Source organism: Panthera uncia, chromosome D1 (genome assembly GCF_023721935.1).
Source record: "Panthera uncia isolate 11264 chromosome D1, Puncia_PCG_1.0, whole genome shotgun sequence".
NCBI lineage: Eukaryota > Metazoa > Chordata > Mammalia > Carnivora > Felidae > Panthera > Panthera uncia.
In genome coordinates this window covers 12224044-12239368 of record NC_064808.1, presented here as the reverse complement: position 1 = coordinate 12239368, position 15325 = coordinate 12224044, and the positions used below count along the sequence as shown (strand labels likewise).

General features: G+C 40.7%; 1 protein-coding gene across 1 annotated transcript in view; it reads left to right on the top strand.

The window, feature by feature from the left end:
• LOC125911314 (fatty acid desaturase 2-like protein FADS2B) overlaps positions 1–14734 on the top strand; it is a 35646-nt gene extending 20912 nt beyond the window's left edge. The window contains 6 exon segments of the mRNA XM_049615192.1: positions 268–334; positions 5179–5252; positions 5448–5545; positions 6536–6632; positions 13162–13241; positions 14434–14734. Of these exon segments, the coding sequence (XP_049471149.1) occupies positions 268–334; positions 5179–5252; positions 5448–5545; positions 6536–6632; positions 13162–13241; positions 14434–14734 (717 nt within the window).
• Positions 14735–15325: the final 591 nt, after the last annotated feature.

Below are 15325 nucleotides of genomic sequence, written 5' to 3'. Positions count from 1 at the left end.
ATGGGAATTTTTTTAAAAAGTCACAATCCCCGTAGTCAAATGTAAGAATTACCCACATTTAATTAAAGCAAAATTATGCTGCAATATTTCCTCTTATTCCAGTTCTGGTTATTCTAGTGCCTCAAGTGTGACAGCCAACAAATTCTGACCATATGGCTCTTTCCATAGAGATTTTAAACACACACACACACACACAGAGCAATGTTCTTGAGCATTAATGACCACAAGTATTGTCTCTTATGTTAGTTTTATGCTCTCTCCTTTCAGTTTGGCAAGATGAAAATCAAGTACATCGACTATGAAAAGCAGCACCTGTATTTCTACATGGGTGAGTCTCGTTGGAGCCACTTTCCTTATCATCCCATGTCCCTGAAGCAAGCTGTTGTCAAGCCAGACGGCACAACAGCAATGCTCTCACAGAGAGACCAGCCTATGTCTTATTGTGACTTGGAAAAGCGTCATGTCATATTTCAGACTTCCTGGGGACAAACATCTGAAAAGGAAAAATTGGAAAGCAAATAGGCAGTTTAATTTTAATGTGCATCTCATGAGATGCTTCAGGAGGGATGGAAGTCAATCAAGGAGCCTTGCATCTGAGACTATCATAGAAAAACTAAACACCTGTCCAGAATAAAAGAATAGTGGTATTTGGATAAGGAGGAAAGAGAAATAGGAAAAGAATGCCAAAGCATTGACATTATGAAGCCATAAGATGTAGATACTTAGGAATAAAAGGCACCTGAGAGCTACTGTGTGAGACAAAGATGGTTGCTCCAATGGCCCACAAAAAGTTGCAGAAGATATTTTAGTGGACAGAGACATAGATGTATGTATGCATGTATGTATGTATGTATGTACATATTTTGGTTTTTTAGGTAATTAAAACTGACCAAGCAGAAAAATTTATTGATACGGTAGTACAGTCTAAATTTAACATGATAATTTTTTTACAGAAAGCCAATATTTGAACAATCAACGGTAAAGATGGTTTTGTTTAGTTTTTTTTAATATGAAATTTATTGTCCAATTCGTTTCCATACAACACCCAGTGCTCATCCCAACCAGTGCCCTCATCAGTGCTCATCACCCACTTTCCCCTCCCTCCCACCTCCCATCAACCCTCAGTTTATTCTCAGTTTTTAAGAGTCTCTTATGGTTTGGCTCCCTCCCTCTCTATTTTTTTTCCCCTTCCCCTCCCCATGGTCTTCTTCTGTTAAGTTTCTCAGGATCCACGTAAGAGTGAAAACATACGGTATCTGTCTTTCTCTGTATGACTTATTTCACTTAGCATAACACTCTCCAGTTCCATCCACGTTGCTACAAAAGGCCAGATTTCATTCTTTCTCATTCCCATGTAGTATTCCATTGTATATATAAACCACAATTTCTTTATCTATTTATCAGTTGATGGACACTTAGGCTCTTTCCCTAATTTGGCTATTGTTGAAAGTGCTATGAACATTGGGGTACAAGTGCCCCTATGCATCAGCACTCCTGTATCCCTTGGGTAACTTCCTAGCGGTGCTATTGCTCTGTCATAGGGTAGATCTATTTTTAATTTTTTGAGGAATCTCCACACTGTTTTCCAGAGCAGTTGCACCAGTTTGCAATCCCACCAACAGTGCAAGAGGGTTCCCATTTCTCCACATCCTCTCCAGCATCTATAGTCTCCTGATTTGTTCATTTTAGCTACTCTGACTGGGGTGAGGTGATATCTGAGTGTGGTTTTGATTTGTATTTCCCTGATGAAGAGTGATGTTGAGCATCTTTTCATGTGTAAAGATGTTTTAAAACACAAAGGAAACCTTCCATCAATCAAAGTGTATTTTGTAAGATAAAGGGTTTTTAATTTCTAAACTGCTGTCATTTATACCAAAAAGCTTTCAAGAAGAGCATAACTGTTAAGACCTAGAACACTGTTCAGTTTCTACCTGAAGAGTACAGTGGTATTTCTAGTCAACTTCTGAATTTCAGTAAACCTGCAAATGTTTAAACTCCCACTTTATAAACACAAGTCACTGGAAATCTTTTATGATAGTTGCATCCAATGTAGTGAAAATCATATGTATGTACGAATATATATAAATAGATCTGAATGTGGGTTCAAGCTGAAAGAAAATAGGGTAGCTACATAATTCTGATATTGATAAATAGCAATCTATCAATGGGTGGCTTAGTCAGTTAACCATCCGACTTCAGCTCAGGTCATGATCTCACAGTTTGTGAGTTTGAGCCCCACATCCAGCTCTGTGCTGACAGCTCTGAGCCTGGAGCCTGCTTCTGTGTCTCCCTCTCTCTCTGCCCCTCCCCTGCTTGTGCTCTCTCTCTGTCTCTCTCTCTGTCTCTCTCTCTCTCTCTCACTCTCTCTCTCTCAAAAGTAAATAAATAAATTTTAAAAAAAGATTTAAAAAATATCATAAGCAAAAATGCTTTCCTCTTAACCAAAATCAAATTCATGACAGCTCAAAAAAAATGTTTTCATGGAACTCCAAAATATGCCCACCTAAGACATATGCTTACAGTTTGAGACATAAGACAAAATCAGAAGTTCCCAAACATTTCCTATAGATCAGTAGCTCTCAACCAGAAACAATACTGCCCTGTTGGGACAACACAGTGGAAGGGAAAGATGATACTGGCACCCAGGGAGCCAGTGGTTCTGTTAAACACCCTACAATGCACAAGACAGCCCCTAACAACAAGAAATTATCTGGCCCTGCACTTTCAACAATAGCCAAATTACGGAAAGAGCCCAAATGTCCATCAACTGATGAATGGATAAAGAAATTGTGGTTTATATACACAATGCAGTACTACTTGGCAATGAGAAAGAATGAAATCTGGCCCTTTGTAGCAACGTGGATGGAACTGGAGAGTGTGATGCTAAGTGAAATAAGCCATACAGAGAAAGACAGATACCGTATGTTTTCACTCTTATGTAGATCCTGAGAAACTTAACAGAAGACCATGGGGGAGGGGAAGGGGAAAAATTAGTTACAAACAGAGAGTGAAGGAGGCAAACCATAAGAGACAGGGAACAAACTGAGGGTTGATGGGGGGTGGAGGAGACAGGAAATGGGTGATGGGCACTGAGGAGGGCACTTGTTGGGAATAGCACTGGGTGTTGTATGGAAACCATCTTGACAATAAATTATATTTTAAAAATTACACTCCATTCACAAAGTAAAAATTACATTCCATTACACAAAGTAAATTAATTAATTAATTAACTTAATTAAATAAATAAATATATTTTAAAAAAAAGAAATTAGCCCCAAATGCCAACAGTTATGGGGTTGCAGTTTATCTGATTTGCTCAAATGTTGGGCACCAGTAGTCATTTGTAACATGCTTGACCAGGATGGCCTGTGGGTTTATTTTTGAGGTAAGGGGGTGAATTCCCACTGCTGTCCTTTCCACTGCTGGAATTCTGCAACCTCATTCTATGAAAGTCACCCTCTCTTTTTCTGCATGACCAAAAAGAGGAATGAAGACATCAGTGCCCCATTTTGAAAGGTAGCTGATCTCCAGGCTAACCAGCAGTGTGTTCACATAATAAAAGCTGTTGGAATTGCTTTTCTGACTTTTCTACCCTGTCTGTAGTGCTGCAATATGCCCTTAACTAATGAGGAATGAACGAATGCTGTGGATTCACTACACGAAGCCCACTTCACAAAACTCTCTGCCTTTTGAAGCTGTTTCATTATGTCTTTTTCCTTCAAATGCCAACTTAGCATCTCAGGTACAAGTAAATCATGCTCAAACTGTCAAAGAGAAACAGAACTGGAAATTTTTTAAAAGTGACAAGACAGATTATATTCAGGTTTCCATAGTAAGGGAAAAGGTTTCAGTATAAACTCAGCTCAATTCTGCTGAACCAAAAGGTGGGAGACCTTTTAAACACTGGGTGTGTTAAAGAAATTTCCAAGAGACCTTGGTGGGAGGGAGAGTTGGTCAGTGTGATTAAGCCATCTGTGTCTGCTGCCTGGTGCTTATGAAAGTTAGGTTCCCACCCCCCATACGGAGAGACTGAGGCCCCATCCTGGATTATTTCATTCAAAGGAATGACTCCCAGGGGTGCCCAGGTGGCTCAGTCGGTTAAACGGCCAACTTTGGTCAGGTCATGATCTCACAGTTTGTGAGTTTGTGAGTTTGTGATCACATCAGGCTCTGTGCTGACAGCTTGAAGCCTGGAGCCTGCTTTGGATTCTGTGTCTCCCTCTCTCTCTGCCCTTCCCTCGCTCCCACTCTGTCCCTCTTTCTCTCAAAAATAAATAAGCATGAAAAAAAAATGAGAGGAATGACTCCCAGATCCTTGAGAAAGACATTTCTGGGTTGCTGAAGATCCGTCTCAAAGACAGAGAAAGAATTTTACAATTGTAAGTTTTCTAACAGAAATAGTTTTAAAAAAGGGAGATCTGAGGTCTCTAGTCAGTTTTGGCTTGAACAAACAGTTAATTCATTTGGCAATGTTGAACTTTCTCAGGCAAATCTGCAAGGAGGCCGGGGTTATTCCAGAGGCATGGCCTTAAGCTGTTAGAAACTATGTTCACGTTTGTTCAAGCATCTTAGTGTGAGGGATAAACAAAATCATTTGTGCTAAGAATATGTAGAGTTTGAGAGTCTGGAGGCCAACGTTGGACATAGCAGAGAAAGAGGATGCAACTAAAGTCTGGTCAAGGACAGAGTTGTCAAAACTCAGAAGGACTCCAACACACTCCTTTGTGCTCTAGGCAACCTCCCTGGTCCTGGAGAAGAAGCAGGTAAATAACCATCTGGTCAGTAAGTGAGTACAGCTCCTGTGTTTCTGCCACCCTGACATATTGTGACAGGGCCCAATCCTAAGGATTGTGATGGACTGACAGATTCCATGGACCTTGAGAAAGCTTGAAAATTCACAGCAAAAGCTCTTCTGGGTTGCCTCCATAAGAATGACACAAATCTTCAAAGCTTCCACTTCCTTAGTGTCCTGAGAGCTTGAACCAAAACCTGCTTCAACCTCAGAGACCCAAAGAGCCCCGTGGAATCCAGGATGTGGTTGTGGATCTCCACTTTGCATCCCTTCTCAGGGGCAACATTCCAGGAGTAGCATGTTAAGAAGATAGACTCCTGCTTATTTGCATTGGGATCACATTCTACTCACTTACTGTCCATCTTTTTTGTGTTCTTTTTCAGTTGGGCTCCCCCTCCTCATGCCTGTATATTTCAATCTGGAATCCATGAAAGTGATGTGCCTCCAAAGATATTGGGAGGTGAGTAATTTGATTTATCATCTGAAGCTAGATCTGGTAGAAAAGGGGGCATGAAAATGCTTGGCCCCTTCCAGATGTAGTTTCCTTGAATAATAAGGCATAATATTTAGCCAATTCATGAAAGGGCCCTAGACCAGTGAAGGGGAAATGAAATTGTGTCCAGAGCATTTAACTGTCAATCACTTTTCTCCGCAGGACATTGCCTGGGTCAGCAGCTTTTACATCCGCCATTTCATCACATTTGGCCCTTTCTATGGAATCTTTGGAACCATATTACTCATATATTTGGTCAAGTAAGAAACAAGAATATTTATTTTATTCCTATAACCTAGATGATCCTCTTACCTCCCTTATCTATTTTTGATTAGCAGAAGGTTGGGATACCATGCCCTTTCTGTAACTGAGACATTTCACAAAAATACTTTTTTTTTTAAGTTGAAATAGTTCAATAAGAAGAGTTCTTTGGAAAAAAGAACTTGCCCAGTCTTGTCCTTTTATTCCCATATGCTTAATTCCAAGTTGCAGAATTCCATCTGATCCCCAAGTTCTTTAGATTATAATCTGACTGGATACCATAATCCTTGCCAAAAATAATGGAAAGACAAGAAGTTTTAATGTTATTTTATGGCTACAGATATTCCCCAAACCAAAATGCCCTCAACTAAATAGCTGTCTTCAACTTCCAATTTATTCCTCTCCCATTCTTTCACATTATGATTCTAAACCCTGCATAATAGCAAGGATATTGACAGCTACTATGCATCATGCACTTTTATAAAGGATTTACCTGCATTATCTTACTTTATTTACCTTACATTATTTATTACTTAATCCTTGCACCTCCCTGTAATGTAGGTAGCATCATCTTCATTAATCTCAGAGAGATTAAATCATTTATCAAAGTTATAGAGCAAGTAAGGGCCAATGGCAGTGCCACACCAGAACTTGAGCCAAGTTCTATCTGATGGCAAAGCTGAGGCTGTCTATCACTTTGCATATGCTCTAGGTATATTTTGATCCTTGCACAAATGCTGCAACAAACTTGGGGGTCACTGCTTCCAAAAGGCTGCAAGATTGGTTATGTGACCAAAAGTCTACTGTGTCATCTCTACATATAAAGGGCCTCCAAAGAGGAAAACAAATGACCACCATTTTATCGGAATCTTTGATTCCCTTCCATTTCCTCAGTTGCTCAGCCAGATCTTCCAGCAGTTGTGCCAGCCCAGTGTTGGGAACTGAAACACCCCAAGAAGTCATCACTTTCTCCTTTTATTCTCTGAAAGGTTTCTTGAAAGTCCCTGGGTAACATATGTTACCCAGATGAGCCACATACCAATGAGAATGAGCAAAGAGGAGAACCGGGACTGGCTCAGCGCTCAGGTAATGGTGGAGTTTCTGGGGGAAGATCCTGCAGACTATACTGATTTAGAGTCTGGCTACCTCAGATAATAATAATTTATACTTACATAATGTTTGCTAGCAGGCAGGCACTGTCCCCTGCTTTGCATATAACTACATAACACAGGTGCTATGATTATTACCACTTTACAGATGATAAAATTAAGGCATGAAGAAGTTGAGTAACTTGTATGACATCACAGTTAATAAGTGGTATAAATCAGGTTTTAAATCTAGGCAGTCTGATTTTAGAGGCTTTGCTCTAAAGGGTCAGTAAAGGGGCTCCTGGGTGGCTCAGTCAGTTGAACACATGATTCTTGGTTTCGACTCAGTTCATGATCTCATGGTTCATGAGATCAAGCCCCCATTGGACTTAAGACTCTCTCTCTCCCTCTCTCTATGCCCCTCCCCTGCTCGCTCGCTCTCTCTTTCTGTCTTCCCCCCTCCCAAAATTAATAAATATTTTTTATATTTAAGAATCAGTAAATTATAGTCCAAGAGCCAAATCCAGCCCACTGCTTGTTCTTGTAAATTAAATATTATTGGAAACAGTCATGCTTTTATATTTACATATTATCTATGATTGCTTTCATGCTACAAAAGTAAAACTGAGTAACTATCAGAGAAAATCACATTATTAGAAATGTTTGCTGACCTGTCCCCTACAGAACACAACCTTTCAAGTGAATCTGAGCTCCTAGAATTACATTTAAGTTTACACCTAGAAGGACCCTGAAATTCACCCCATTTCATTGTATAGCTAGAAAGCCCCAGAGAGAAGATATTGTATGCTCTATGAACATGCTATTAAGGATTAGCAGAGTTATGATCAGTACAGAATACCCCTGCTTCCTAAGCCTTCCAGTGGCCATGCCATGATTAACTGGAAAATCCAGTCATTATACCACTTTTTCCAAACTCATTCCCAAATTCAGTGGACCTTCCCTTAGGGCATAGGGTATTGGTTCTCAAACTTTTTGGTCACAAACCACCTTATGCTCTTAAGAGTTATTGAGAACCTCAAAGAGCTTTTGTCTATGTAAGTTATATCCATTTATATTTACTATATTTGAAATTAAACTGAGAATTTTAAAACACCTATTTATTAATTAACTCTAAAATAACAAGAATAAAACCAATACATGTTAAACATCAGGCTGATGATGCCATCCCATGTTTAGAAGCCTCTGGAAAAAAATCCAGTGTACAAGCCTGAGAGATTGGAAATTAAAAACGCAAATGCTGTCTTAGAAATAGTTTTGACTTGCAGATCCCCTGAAAGGATCTTAGAGAACCCTAAGGTGCTCCAAAATACACTTTGAGAAACATTGACATAAAACAACCATGAAAATAACATTCAAAATGGCAACAACCCCAACTGGAATTAAACATTAAAGGCATTGAATAGATTGCTGAGGAAGATGGCGGTGTAGGAGGACGCTGGGCTCACTGCGTCCTGCTGATCACTTAGACTCCACCCACATTTGCTTAATTTACCCCGATAACCACCAGAAGACTAGCAGAACGGACTCTCCAGAGCCAAGCATAGACAAGAGGCCCACGGAAGAGGGTAAGAAGGGCGGAGAGATGGTGAGCGCTACGCGGACTGGTGGGAGGGAGCCACGGTGGAGGGGCAGCCCACCAGCTAAGCAGAGCCCCCGAGTATGGCTTGAAAAAGCAGACGGGCTGGACAGAGTGTGTTCGGACAGCCAGTGGGACTTAACATCTGGTATGTTATAAGTTAACAGCTCTGCTAGGAGAGTGGAAAGCGGGAGGGAGAGTTGTTGAGCCCTGGAGGACAGAGCTCAGCTTGGTGGGGAACAAAGGCGCTGGGAAGTGCCATCTCCCTCACCCATCCCCCAGCCAAAATCCCAAAGGGAATCAGTTCCCCTCACGGAACTTGCTTGCACCACGCAAACATCCAACGCTGTGCTTCTACACATCCATGCCTCCAACAGGTCTGCCTTCCTCCTGGTGCCACAGGGCCCCTCCCACAGCGGACCAGCAAAGGCAAAGCGAGCTGAGTCTGCCCCTCCCGCCCCTGTGCACCTTGCAGATCCACCCCAGCTAATACACCAGATCCCATCAAAGCAGTACCACAAGCCTGACAGTGTGCAAGTAGCCCAGACAGAGGCCACACCACTCCATAGCGAGTCCTGCCCCTGGGAGAGGGGAAGATAAAGTACACACCAGTCTGACTGTGGCCCCAGCGGTGGGCTGGGGGCAAACATCAGGTCTGACTGCAGCCCTGCCCACCAACGCAAGTTACTCCAGACAGAACAGAGGAAGAGCTCTGCAGTTCCCTGCCACTCCAGGGACTATTCAAAATTATGAAACGGAAGAATTCTCCTCAAAAGAAACTCCAGGAAGTAGCGACAGCTAACGAACTGATCAAAAACAATTTCAGCAATATAGCAGAAAATGAATTTAAAATAAAATAGTCATAAAATTAATCGCTGGGCCTGAAAAAAGTATAGAGGACAGCAGAGAATCTATTACTACAGAGATCAAGGGACTAAGAAACAGTCAGGAGGAGCTAAAAAATGCAATAAATGAGCTGCAAAATAAAATGAAGGCGACCACAGATCAGATTGAAGAGGCAGAGGAGAGAATGGGTGAATTAGAAGATAAAATTATGGAAAAAGAAGAAGCTGAGAAAAAGAGAAATAAAAAAATCCAAGAGTATGAGGGGAGACTTAGAGAACTAAGTGACATAATTAAATGAAATAATGTACATATAATTGGGATTCCAGAGGAGGAAGAGAAAGGGAAAGGTGCTGAAGGTGTACTGGAAGAAATCATAGCTGAGAACTTCCCTGATCTGAGGAAGGAAAAAGGCATTGAAATCCAAGAGGCACAGAGAACTTCCTGCAGACATAACTTGAATTGATCTTCTGCACAACATATCATAGTGAAACTGGCAAAATACAAGGATACAGAGAGAATTCTGAAAGCAGCTAGGGATAAACAGGCTCTAACATATAAAGGGAGACCGATAAGACTCGTGACGGATCTGTCCACTGAGACTTGGCAGGCCAGAAAGGAATGGCAGGAAATCTTCAATGTGATGAACAAAAAAAAATATGCAGCTGAGAATCCTTTATCCAGCAAGTCTGTCATTTAGAACAGAAGGAGAGATAAAGGTCTTCCCAAACAAACAAAAACTGAAGGAATTCATCACCACTAAACCAGCCCTACAAGAGATCTTAAGGGGGATCCTGTGAGACAAAGTACCAGAGACATCATTGCAAGCATGAAACCTACAGACATCACAATGACTCTAAACCCATATCTTTCAATAATAACACTGAATGTAAATGGACTAAATGCTCCAACCAAAAGACATAGGGTATCAGAGTGGATAAAAAAACAAGACCCATCTATTTGCTGTCTACAAGAGACTCAGTTTAGACCTAAGGACACCTTCAGATTGAAAGTGAGGGGATGGAGAACTATTTATCATGCTACTGGAAGTCAAAAGAAAGCTGGAGTAGCCATAATTATATCAGACAAACTAGACTTCAAATTAAAGGCTGTAACAGGAGATGAAGAAGGGCATTATATAATAATTACAGGGTCTATCCATCAGGAAGAGCTAACAATTATAAATGTCTATGCGCCGAATATGGGAGCCCCCAAATATATAAAACAATTATTCACAAACATAAGCAACCTTATTGATAAGAATGTGGTAATTGCAGGGTCTTTAACACTCCACTTACAACATTGGATAGATCATCTAGACACAGGATCAATAAAGAAACAAGGACCTTGAATGATACACTGGATCAGACAGACTTGATAGATATATTTAGAACTCTGCATCCCAAAGCAACAGAATATACTTTCTTCTCGAGTGCACATGGAACCTTCTCAAAGATAGATCACATACTGGGTCACAAAACAGCCCTTCATAAGTATACAAGAATTGAGATCATACCATGCATACTTTCAGACCACAATGCAATGAAGCTTGAAATCAACCACAAGAAAAAGTCTGGAAAACCTCCAAAAGCATGGAGGTTAAAGAACACCCTACTAAAGAATGAATGGGTCAACCAGGCAATTAAAGAAGAAATTTAAAAATATATGGAAACAAACGAAAATGAAAATACAACAATCCAAACGCTTTGGGATGCAGCGAAGGCAGTCCTGAGAGGAAAATACATTGCAATCCAGGCCTATCTCAAGGAACGATAAAAATCCCAAATATAAAATCTAACAGCACACCTAAAGGAAACAGAAGCAGAACAGCAAAGACACCCCAAATCCAGAAGAAGAAGAGAAATAATAAAGATCAGAGCAGAAATAAACAATATAGAATCTAAAAAAACTGTAGAGCAGATCAAGGAAACCAAGAGTTGGTTTTTTGAAAAAATAAACAAAATTGACAAACCTCTAGCCAGGCTTCTCAAAAAGAAAAGGGAGATGACCCAAATAGATAAAATCATGAGTGAAAATGGAATTATTACAACCAATCCCTCAGAAATACAAGCAACTATCAGGGAATACTATGAAAAATTATATGCCAACAAACTGGACAACCTGGAAGAAATAGACAAATTCCTAAACACCCACACACTTCCAAACTCAAACAGGAAGAAATAGAAAGCTTGAGCAGACCCATAACCAGCGAAGAAATTGAATCAGTTATCAAAAATCTCCCAACAAATAAGAGTCCAGGACCAGATGGTTTCCCTGGGGAATTCTACCAGACATTTAAAGCAGAGATAATACCTATCCTTCTCAAGCTATTCCAAAAAATAGAAAGGGAAGGAGAACTTCCAGACTCATTCTATGAAGTCAGCATTACTTTGATTCCTAAACCAGACAGAGACCCAGTGAGAAAAGAGACATCTGGATGGCCAACAGGCATATGAAAAGACGCTCAATGTCATGCCTCATCAGGGAAATACAAATCAAAACCACACTCAGATATCACCTCACGCCAGTCAGAGTGGCTAAAATGAACAAAACAGGAGACTATAGGTGCTGGAGAGGATGTGGAGAAACGGGAACCCTCCAGCACTGTTGGTGGGAAGGCAAACTGGTGCAGCCGCTCTGGAAAACAGTGTGGAGGTTCCTCAAAAAATTAAGGTCTATCCTGTGACCCAGCAGTAGCACTGCTAGGAATTTACCCAAGGGATACAGGAGTACTGATGCATAGGGGCACTTGTACCCCAATGTTTACAGCAGCCCTCTCAACAAGAGCCAAATTGTGGAAAGAGCATAAATGTCCATCAACTGACAAATGGATAAAGAAATTGTGGTTTATATACACAATGGAATACTACGTGGCAATGAGAAAGAATGAAATATGGCCTTTTGCAGCAACGTGGGTGGAACTGGAGAGTGTTATGCTAAGTGAAATAAGTCATACAGAGAAGGACAGATTCCATATGTTTCCACTCCTATGTGGATCCTGAGAAACTTAACAGAAGACCATGGGGGAGAGGAAGAAAAAAAAATGGTTAGAGAGGGAGGGAGCCAGAACATAAGAGACTCCTAAAAACTGAGAACAAACTGAGGGTTGATGGGGGATGGGAGGGAGGGTGATGGGTATTGAGGAGGGCACCTGTTGGGATGAGCACTGGATGTTGTATGGAAACCAATTTGACAATAAATTTCATAATAATTTTAAAAAGGCACTGAACAAAATGATATTCATAAGGGTTCTTAATTTTGAAAGTCTTGAGAAGCCCATGAACTCCTTCTCAGGATAATGGTTTTAAGTTCATAAAATAAAATACATTAGATTGTAAAGGAAACTGCTTAAACTGAAATGCACTTCTATGCTCAGAATCTGTGGCTGGAACAATTGAATGCCTCATTTCCCATTTAGAAGTCCTTCATATGTACTCTATGGAAATGGTATTCTAACCCCAACAATCTCTACCAAAATCCTATAATCCCACTTCCCATCTGCCAGAGTCCTCATTTATGACACTTTAGCCTTCTGTACCCAAGGGCTGATGGTGACTTAGCCCCTTCAAATCCTACATACTTCTTTATATTTGTTGCTTTGTATAAACTTCTTAGCAAAATATCTTAGCACCTTTTTAAATTATAATTTCCTTGAGACCTGGCACTGTGTATCTTTTATATCCCTTTTAGTTTCTTACACAAAATAGGAACTTGTTGAACAATTAGCTTATTAAGGGAATATACATATTTTTTTTGAAAGAGAGAGAGGTCACAAGTGAGGGAGGGGCAGAAAGAGACAGAATCCCAGGAGGGGCAGAGGGAGAGAGACAGAGAGAGAGAAAGAGAAGGAGAGAGAGGGGGAGAGAAAGAGAGAGAGAAACGGGGGCCACTCAAGTGGAACTCATGCTCACCCGAAGTGGGGCTCAAGCTCACACAATGTGGGATTCCAACTCATGAACTGTGAGAGCATGACCTGAGCCAAAGCCAGATGCTTAACGACTGAACCCCCCGGGCACCTGGGGAATAAATAAACATCTCCTTTGACACTTGGGCTTACTTACATCTAATGTAACCTTTTTCTTTGCAGGTCTTGACCACCTGTAATGTTGAACAGTCCATTTTCAATGACTGGTTCACTGGGCACCTGAACTTTCAGATCGAGCACCAGTAAGTGATGGAAACAGTTCATGATAAAAGGCAAAGGCTGTAACTTATAACAGTCCCCACCCCCCCCCATACAGTCCAGAGCAAGCCTTAGACTCGGGACTTCTGATGGAAAAAATGAATCAGAATTCTCTCAATTCTATTAGCATCAATGGTAAGGAAAGGAAGAAAGAAAGGAGGTGTAACAATTGTGAGTAAATGGAGGAAGATCTTGAAAAAATACCAAAGACTCAGTTTCTGGATTCCTAAGGACTTAGGAATTCGTGATTGTTTTTTTACATGTGGTTTGTTGGCAAAACCCAAGAAAAATCATGACATTTGTGTATCCGAGTTGTGTTGAAACTTAATTAAGATTTAATTTGAATATTAATCTGTATCTACATCTTTGGAGCTGAGGTTTAAAATAATCAACAATGAAATCCAGTTCCTACTGCAATTTCCAAGTGATATCTGGAAATACTTTACCAATAGGCAGTTAGATAGGCACCAAAGAAAGAGGAAATGATAATACTTTGAAAGTCAATCTCTCCAGAATATTCAAGGAAGAGACTTTCCACATTCATTTCATCTAAGCCAAATCTATGATAGGCAGAGAAGGAAAAAGATCTTATACCTACTCATGGGATTTTCTTATCCTTTCTCTTGTTAGTCCTTTAAAATCTCAGCAAAACAAGAAAGATTATTATTCATATTTCATCAAAGAGAAGGTTAAAACCCAAGAAGTTCATCTGGCTAATTAGCGAAAGCCTTGGATAAAACCCATCTCTCTTTTTACTTTTCTCCTAGAACTTTTCCCCATATGCCTTGATGAAAACTTACTAATATTCACCTATTCATTGTGCAGGAGATATATGTATATACAGAAAGAGACAGAGACAGAACTGGGGTTGGGGAAGTTATCTCCAGCTCTCCAGGTAATTCAGAATGGTAGAAAACCCCATACTTTCATTTCACCTGTCTCAGAATAAATATATTTTATAGAGGTAAGTCTCTTTGGTCTTCCCAAACATTAGCCACCCACAGGGCATGCAGAGGGTTAAGAGATAAGATTAGAATGCTTTGGCAAGAGTACTTGAGCTTCCTAGAGAAGTATTGTACAATGTCTACATTGCTAATAGAGTTTTATCTAGTAATAGGGGAACAAAAACTTCTTCTTTTGATCTAAGTTTTATATCTCCTGTTTCTGTTTCCCTAGTCTGTTTCCCACAATGCCACGCCATAATTATCACAAGGTGGCACCCCTGGTGAGGTCACTGTGTGCGAAGCATGGATTACAGTATGTGAATAAGCCCATGTTGGAAGCATTTGGAGATATTGTCAGGTAATTACAGAGTCTCTCAGCTCACAGCTCTCATTTCCCTCTCACTGCTAGTCCCCAGACTATTCACTGGCTTGTGAATCATTTACCCAACAACTCTTTGTTAAGGGGCATCTGTATGTCCAGCATGGACATGAGACCCTTCAGGAAACATCAACAATGCAATGATAATAAATAATTCTTACCATTTACCTACTGCCTTCGAGATACTTCTTAGTGAAAATGTCTCACTACCCTACTAAATCTCAAGCTTCTTAAAACCAGGACTGTGTGTTGTCTCTGAATCCCCCACAGAACCTTGACATGGTTTAGAATTTATGTGCGGGGAGGGACTTTCAAATCATCTGGCCCAGAGTTGCAAACTTAGATGCCTACAGGGTCCAGGGACATAAGTGTGTGGGTTGGGGGGTAGGGGAACCGACCAAGAGCAGAGAAGCCTGCAGGAACTGAAAATCTGTGCTCATCGTGGTGCATTCACAGCCCCCTAGAGAACATCAACAGCCCATGATCTGGGTTTAATAAGTTTCTCTTTCTTTTAGAATTAGGAAAAAAAATACCAGTGTCTTGAATGATGCCAACAAGATCAGATCTGGCCTGATCTGCCCCTGGGTGTTTCTCCAGCTTCAGACTCTCCACCGCTCCCATCTTCCTTTTCTGTCCTCCAGAGACCTAACCTCTCTTCAGTTGCTACAGAACTTCCTGCCCCTTGCCATTTTCTGTCCTTTGCCCCTTGGCTTTTGCCTAGAATGTTCTTCCAGTCTGTCCCCTC